This window comes from Xenopus laevis, chromosome 9_10L (genome assembly GCF_017654675.1).
Source record: "Xenopus laevis strain J_2021 chromosome 9_10L, Xenopus_laevis_v10.1, whole genome shotgun sequence".
In the NCBI taxonomy this organism is placed as follows: domain Eukaryota; kingdom Metazoa; phylum Chordata; class Amphibia; order Anura; family Pipidae; genus Xenopus; species Xenopus laevis.
Window position 1 is genome coordinate 132,472,096 of NC_054387.1, and position 8,997 is coordinate 132,481,092.

An 8,997-nucleotide genomic window follows, 5' to 3' on the forward strand; every position below is an offset into this window, starting at 1 on the left:
AGTCACTAGTGGTACCACATGAGCAATTTGCCAGTCTCCTAGCACCCTGCAAGAAATGTAAATAATTATGGAAGACTGACGTTTTTTTGGCAAACCAGAACAAAGACAGGATCTCTCTCAAAATGAAAAATAATTTTTTTGAAAAAAGGGTATACTTTATAAGGAAATTGTTAAAAGTTGCAATCACACACATTACAATGTTGACTATTATCATAATATATAAATATAAGTGTGTCTGCTCCTGGTTGGTGATCACTACAACAGAAACTGAACAGTCGGTTATGGTGGCCACCAACCCTGTGCAACTTTGTATTTTCAAGAGCAGTAGGGGATTAGGATCATTGGGGTGACTCGATTAAGCTATGTGTTTAGTTCTCATATGATTTAAATGCCAAACTGCTCAGAAGAGCTTTTCGAACAATCATTACATTAATGTGTGCAGGGCTATGTATATCTCTCCTTCAAGTCTTTGTGGTATAGTACTTTTTAGGAAATACATAAGAGGAAAACAAAATGGAAGAGGAGGATCGGGAACCATTGGGAGCAGGGCCGGAACTAGGGGTAGGCAGAGAAGGCGCCCGCCTAGGGTGCAATCATGGGGGGAGCGCAATTTTAAGGAGAATTTATTTTTTAAACCTTGGTTTGCTTGGCCTTTTATAGTTTTTCAATTTTATAAACATCCTTTTCCAACCCCCTCTTGCCTGTGATTCCTACTGCAGGCATAAGCACTCCCTACCTCCATCTTGGCTGCTGCTCACACAGGTATATATTTGGGGGAAATATGATGGATTTTTGGCTCCTGCTGGCACAAGTACATGCAATATTGTGGATTTTTCTGGCTGATGCTGGCACAGGTACAGATTGGGGGCAATATGAAGGATTGGTTGCTGCTGGCTCAGGTACATGGGGCACGGGTACACAAATATTTGGGGCAATATGTTGGATCTTTGGCTCCTGCTGGCACAGGTACAAATTAGAGGCAATATGATGGATCTTTGGCTCCAGTTGGCACAGGTACAAATTTGAGGCAATATGATGGATTTTTTGTAGCTCCCACCCTTCCCAGCTATAGTCAGTGCCCTGATTGGGAGATTGGAACTCTTGAAAGGAAGCCTGAATGTGAAAGAAGGGATGGTGACAATAAAAAAGATATGCAGAAGTAAATGTAGGCGTATTAAACCATTTGAAGGTAACAGCTGATTGGTTGGTATAAGTTACTATGTAATTATATACATATTTTGGTATTAATTAATTATACACATCTGTTTGAATGTTTTATACTTTCGGAGATATGTTTACTGAGGGATGCAGAAATGTACCACCACTCAGTGTAAAGTGTTCCAGTAATATTCTTCATAAGAATGGATAGACTTATTGTCCATTCTATATGGGATAGATATAGATATAGATATATATATATATATATATATATATATAATGTTTTTCTACTTAATTCAACAGTACGGTTTTTCAACTTGCACCCATAACATACCTCAATGTGGATATATGGGCATACATCTTAGACACACACAAGAAGTAAAATAATAAATCATATCAATAATTGTTTTTTTTTTCTTTCCAGAAAAAAGAACCACACTAAATAAAATTATGGAATCACATAAAGAGTCTAAGCTCACCCTGAGGGACATCCTGGACATTGGGCAGGAGAATATAAATGAAGTTGCCCCCCAGACTGTACAAGATCTTCCCTGGGCTCTCCTAAGGAAACTGATGACGCTGGACAGAACTGCCAGAATAATTCAACTTGACGATTTTTCTGAGAATGCAGAGAAAGATACTGAAAACACAGACAAGGATATAGCTCATCATATGGAGACAGGGGTAGATGCAGATTATGATATATTTCTGTATATTGATTTTAATAGCAAAGAGTGTGACTCTAATTTTATTAATCCTTTAGACATTCTGTGTGTTCTCTTGCATTGCTCAGATATGTTTTTACAGCAGAATATCTTATCAAAAATGTCCATGTGTCAGTTTGCTGTCCCACTGCTGCTCCCTGCTGGTGATGCCCCAGAATACACTTTTATGCTCTGGGCTATGAGAGACATTGTCAAGAGATGGAGACCCCACACTCTGGCAGAGAATAAAGGATTTATTGAAGAAAACCTGGTTGAAGTAGAAATGCCATTGCTCTCCTTTGTGAGACTAGGACAAAGCAAATTATCCAAATCTAAAATACTCAATCAAATGCTGTGTCCAGCTCAGCAGAACCAGGACTTCTTTATTCATGACAATATGAAAGGTGGAAATATTGAAAGGCAAATCTCTGATGGCCTAGTGGAAATCTCCTGGTATTTACCTGTTGGAACAGAGAATTCTGACTCTTTCCAAGAACCTATTGCTGTTACTAATTTACGTGGAGACATAGAGTCTAACTGGACCCAATTCAGCTTCCTAACCCAGGTCTCATCAGCAGTGTTTGTATTTGCTGAGAGTATTAATGAGCAAGAGTGTGAGCTATTAGCCAAGTGTAGTAAATCAAACACTGAATTCTATTTCATTATTACTCTAAGTGGGAGAGGTGTCAGTAAAGAGACCGCAGAATCCATCAAGAAGCTAATTCCAGTGCTAAATATTAACAAATCTCATATTCTGATAAAAGATAAAAATGCAAATGATGCAGGCCTAGTAAAAAGTTTACAAACCATTATCAAACATTTTTCCAAAAGCACTTTTAGGAAAATAAAGCTAGAAGATTTAGCAAACACGGCCACAGAACTTGGCATCAAGGTGGACGAAAGTTCCCAGGAATGTCAGAAAGCCAAAAAATATGCTGAAGAAATTACTAAAGAGATACAAGATGTGGTGCAATATAAGAAAGAGACAATGAAACTACAAGGAGATCTGTGGAAACAAGTGGCCCAGATAGAGAAGGAATTGTGCAGAATGAGAAAACAAGGGGATACAAATCTTGAACTATATCGATCTCAGCTGAGAGAACAAATTCAGGCATTACACAGGGATCAGAACCAACATGTTCTACCTGATTCTATGAGTAAGTTTATTTGTGCCATCTCGCATTTGTCTCAGGCAGAAAAAAAATATTTCTTAAAATGGATGAAATTTGCACTTGATTCAATGGCTAGAAACAATCTCTCTGTGTTGAAGGCAGACTATAAAAGGAAATGCACCAATAAAACAAATAATCAGAAGGAACTAAAATGGTTAGACCAGCAGATATCTGACAGTTCTTTGGGAGTAGAACACTTTCTGCGTGAGATGGGACAGTTTTATGAGGCAGAATGTTCTATAAAGGAACAAGGACAATTGAAACCAGATCAAAGACAATTTAGTAAACTCCCAGGAATAGCTGCTGATCTCCTCCTTGATGGGTTCCCATTGGAACTGATAGATGGAGATGCCTCCAACATTCCCCTACAGTGGGTAACTGATGTTCTGACTGAGCTGGATAACAGAACAGGTAGGAATTGTAGAATGAGGGTCATTACAGTGCTAGGAGTGCAGAGCACAGGGAAATCCACCCTTCTGAACACCATGTTTGGGTTACAGTTTTCAGTGGCCAGTGGGCGATGCACACGGGGAGCCTTTATGACTCTCATCAAAGTGAAAGAGAATCTGAAGGAAATTCTGGACTGTGAGTTTATACTTGTGATTGATACAGAAGGTTTAAAGGCTCCAGAATTGGCTTCTCTAGAGGACAGCTATGAGCATGACAATGAGTTGGCAACTCTAGTGGTTGGGCTCAGTGATATCACTATAATTAATATGGCCATGGAGAATACAACCGAAATGAGAGATACATTGCAAATTGTGGTTCATGCTTTCCTTAGGATGAATGAAATAGGGAAAAAACCCAACTGTCAATTTGTACATCAGAATGTGAGTGATGTCTCTGCTCATGATAATAACATGAGGGACAGAGAGAAACTCCTGGAGCAGCTGGATAAGATGACCAAAATAGCAGCCAACATGGAGAAAAGGAGTGGAATCACATGCTTCAGTGATATCATGGACTATAACATTGAGAGAGACAGTTGGTACATTCCAGGGCTTTGGTATGGTGACCCACCCATGGCTTCTGTAAATTCTGGCTACAGTGGAAATGTATTTAAAGTGAAAAAATATTTGTTCAAATTCATGGAGAAAAGGGAAAGTCTTCAACAACCACAGAATATTGTTCAGTTTATTGAATGGATAAAAAGCTTGTGGAAATCTGTGAAACATGAGAATTTCATTTTCAGTTTCAGAAACAGCCTGGTAGCTGAAGCTTACAATCAATTAGCAATTAAATACTCTCAGTGGGAATGGAACTTCCGCAAACAGGTTCATACCTGGCTAATTAGCACTGAGAACAAGATCAAGAATCGGTCAGCAGATAAACTGCAACCAGAAATCAGATGCACAGATGTGAAAGATGATTTAATGTCTTTACTTTGCAAAGAGGAGAAAAATATGTTATTTTTATTAAAAGAATATTTTGAGAGTAAAACTGATAATGTTCATCTGATTGAAAAGTATAAAGTAGATTTCTCCAGAGGGGTAAAATTTCTCCGAAATGAACTGGAAAGCTCTGTAACAGCCAAGATTGATGAGACTATTAGGATCCAAAAAGGGAAAAATCAAATAAAGAATATAGAGAACCATTATCAAAAAACAATGGAGAAGAAAGTCACTGATCTCTTAAAACAGGTCAGAGAAAGAAAAAGTCATCTAAGGAGTGGTGATATAGTAAATGTATTTGAGAATATGTGGAAAAGTACTATTGCTGAGCTACCAAAGAATCTTTTACAAAAACGCCAGGTCAATCAGGAAATGTTACTGGACCTCAAAAAGGACTTGTCCAACAAAGGGAGCTCTATAAATGAGAAATTTCTCAGTGTAAAACATTTGGATGATTTTGGAAGAGTTGAATTTCAGATTAATAAACAGCACGTTGACATAAAGTGGTTTTCAGCAAAAGGTTTGAAAGAATTCTGGACCAATGAATGCCATGATAAAACAGCCTGTCTTGCTTCCTCTTTAATAAGAAGATGTTCAGATTATGTAACAGAGAAGTTTAATACAGGAGGAGACTATGATGGGACTTATTGCCAAGAATTGCTCAACATAATCAATGTAAGACTCAGGGTGGAAGATGTAAATAACCTGCACACCACCCATCAATTTGAATTGGATTTAAAACTCCATATCTTTGGGAATGCAGCTTCTATGTTTCAAAAGTTGCATGAGCGATTTATCCAAGAAAATGATCCTGTGATCTGCCTGGAAAAACTAAAATCTCATTATTGGGAAACATTTTACAATATATATGAGGAAAAGGATGAAACACAAAGTAGAGCCAAACAGTTCTGTGAGCTGTGCCTGAAGCCGGCAATAACCAACCAGATTTATGAGCATCTGGGGAAGGATATTGTAGATGATATTATGTTCAGTCAAGGTTCCAAAGAATTGAGCAGCCGCAGTTTCTTTCAGTCACATGTTCTTGAAAAACTTCTCAAAGATCAGAACTTTTCTCAGTATGTCACCTACATAAATTCTTATGAGTTGTTTGTGAAACAATGGCTGAAACAATACATATTAAAGACATATGAAAAAGGTCTAGAAAAATTGTCCACAAAATTACTTTCTGATATCTGTAAAAATATTAGAATGGTTCTTCAAAGCTTACAAGACATTCCCACTGTCTCAGAATTTTTGAAAGCCTTTTGTGAGATGTTAAAAAGCGATTTAGTAATTTCTCAGAGTAAACTGCAGTTGATCAGTTTCCAGAACAAAGCAGATATTAGGCAGTTCTCAAAGGACATTGATTTCTTTCTCACAGAAACAGAGAAACAGGTCACATCAGGGATTAAATATTCCAGCACAGAATCTGTAATTGCCAAGCTCACAGTAAAACCAGAGGATGAGCTGTTTAAGAGAGTGTTTGGCTGTGGGAAGCAGTGTCCCTTCTGCAAGGTCCCCTGTGAGGCTGGAGCTGCTGACCATAAGGAGCACTTTGCATCTGTCCATCGACCTCAAGGTTTAGGAAGATACCGTTGTGAAGACAATAACAAATTGATGACCGAAATATGTTCAACTTATGTTATCAGTGACTGGAGATTTAGAAACTCAGACACTGAAGGAAAATGGCACCCATATAAAGAATACAGCACATTCTACCCAGACTGGGCCATTCAGCCTGATTACAGCATCAAAGCCTCAGATTATTGGAAATACATTTTTGGGAAGTTTAATAACGAGTTTGCAAAGGAATATGATGCACTGCCTGCTGATCTGCCTGGTCAATGGTACAAGATTAAGGAAACAGAAGCTTTTAAGAGTTTAAAGGAAATATATAAAAGTTAAAAAAAAAAATATGCCTTGGGTCCCCAGAAGCTAAAGAACAACAACTCAACAAATGTATAATTAGAATTGTATGCAGTAATTTTTAGTCTAGAATCATCGGAGGGCCATGGTTAATGTTTAGGCTTTATAGCAGCTATTGATTCTGTTTTTTTTTTATTGTGAGCTTTCATTTAAAAAATGCTAAGTTTGTCTCCTCAGGAGAACATCAGAAGAAAAATGGATCTCTTCTGATCTTGTGGTTCATAAGAGAAGTTATATGAGGTTCCTAACTTTTGGCTTCTTTTCTAAGCATCCTTTTTTTTTCTAAAAGTTGTGTTTTTCTTTTCTTGTGTTATGGTTAAAAGCACTGACCAGCGGGTGATATTTTTGTTCTAATTTCATTATAATAACTGTATACATGTTTGCCAATATCTTGGAATCTACAAAATATAATGTGTGAATTGCAAAAGAGCTTGTAAATTTTCAATATAAAATATTGTATTTCTATTTCTTTCAGGCGTTTAGTCATTTACTGTTAAGTTACTAGGGGGGCACAGTGGGAACATTTTAATGGAGGGTTTCTATCCCTTTAACATGTGATTAAAATGCAGTTACAGACAATTACTTTGGTGAGCTGGGGGATTTGCACAAGACTATAGTAACGGACAACAGATATACCACCTCTACAAGTAAAATATAAGATACATCCATATCACCATAGTGATTTTGTGGGTACAGCAGGGACAGTGTCGTTTCTGCCCCTCACTGGAGCACAGGCAGTGATGCCACCTTATCTACATTGGGACTGCACCAAATTCAAACTTAAAATGCCCTGTAATACCAATTACAATGCCACCTTGTCCATGGACTGTACTCCTTCCTTTGAATAATGTTATTGACTTTGGCCTGTTTGTACCCTGCCTTGATTTCTGTCTGACCTGAACCTTTGCCTGGACATGAACTTTTATTTGTTTAACCCTTCTTCTTTGCTTAGTTTTGGTAACCTTGCCTGTGCCATTGCCTGACAAGTAGCCTGTTGTGACCCCTAAAATAAAGATGGGCAAAGTGATTCAACTTGGGAATGCAGTGACAAAATGTCTTTAACTTGTACTTTTGCAGCTTTTATTAAAGCCTGTACTAAGTACTGTAGGTGTATAAATGTAATGTTTACTCTAAGATAATTAAGCAGAATATTGTATATTTACACCCTGTGCATGAATAATAATCTGGAATCTTCAGACCATCAGCAACCTGATGAATTTGGAGTTTCCTAATCATTGTCAATTACCAGTGAAACATGGTCAAACCATTGCGGTTTCCTAATCATTAGTCATGGTCAACCCATTGAGGGTTTCTAATCATTATACCAAGTGCCAGTGTAATCTGATGACATTGGGGGCCTCCTACTCATTATTCCAATGCCAGACTAACCTGATTACATCACAGTTTCCTACTCATTATGCCAAGTGCCCGAGTAACCTGGTCAAACTATTGGGTGTTTCCTAATCATTATGCAAAGTGTCAATGTAAATTGGTGACATTTGGGTTTTGTAACTATTTGGCTGTAAGCCTGAATCTTGATAACTGCTAAATGCCACATAGTTTGCAATTCAATACACATCTAATAATAAATCGGTTGAATAATGCCACTCTGTGTTGTCTGATTCATTTATAAAATAGTTGGAAAGAAGAGAAATGCATTACTCAATGTGAGAGATTTTTCGGTAGACTCACTGCACGAAATGTAGGTGTTCACGCCACAGACCTAACATTAGACAAAATTAGACTCAACTGGATCACTTCTAAAGGGTTGCTGCTAAAAGTATATCTATATTTTTTCAGATATAATTAAAAAATAAATATTTTAGTAGCAACACTTTGACGTGATCCAGTTTTGTGCCAGAGCAATTATGTCTAATGGGAGTCTGCGGTTCATAAATTCTCTAAGCCTACAAATGTATTGCTACTTTTTTACTCTCCTATTGCTATTCCAGCAAATCAATGCATGGTTGCTAAGGTAACCAGATTGCTGACATTGCAAACTGCTGAATAAAAAGTGAAATAACGCAAAATAAAATGAAAATAAAAAATGAAAATCAGTTCTAAATTGTCCTATCTAACCCGTTGTTTCTAATTATCATATACTACATGTACTTATTTTTATTGTACTAATTGTAAACTTTCTAAGGTAACACAATAGAATTTCTAATAATTTACTAGTGATAAAAATAATAGGTATTCTTGATATTTTATATCAAATAAATGTGTTAATCACAGTAGCTATGTTTGTCTTAAATGTATATGTAGGAAGAAAAAGGATTAAAATCCTGCCATATATACAATGATGCCCAGAGCAGTTGTGTTAATTAAGACACAATTCAAACCAAAATGTTCTTCTTCATCACCATCAACTCAAGATGGAGTCTATTTAGAAGTAAAGTATAAAGAAAAAAGTTGAAGTCCAAATCTCCCCCTAACTGTCCTTCAGGCTGGACCCCCTTAACTCATAACAAGGTTACAGATATATAGAAACATTGGGGTGTCACCCTGCTATAGTTCCAGGGGTACCCAGGGTACAAATAAGCACTCACCCCAAATCTCCCCCTAACTGGCCTTCAGACAGGGCCCCCTTAGCTCATAACCAGGTTACAGATATATAGAAACATTGGGGTAACAGTCACTCTGCTA

General features: G+C 37.3%; 1 protein-coding gene across 2 annotated transcripts in view; it reads left to right on the forward strand.

Annotated features, from left to right (window-relative positions):
• Positions 1-7,950, forward strand: part of LOC108703954 (up-regulator of cell proliferation) — a 15,919-nt gene extending 7,969 nt beyond the window's left edge. For both annotated transcript variants that reach the window (XM_018240266.2, XM_041576222.1), the window contains exon 3: positions 1,583-7,950. In XM_018240266.2, the coding sequence (XP_018095755.1) occupies positions 1,583-6,330 (4,748 nt within the window). In that variant the 3' untranslated portion in view covers positions 6,331-7,950. The remainder of the gene's footprint in view (positions 1-1,582) is intronic.
• Positions 7,951-8,997: the final 1,047 nt, after the last annotated feature.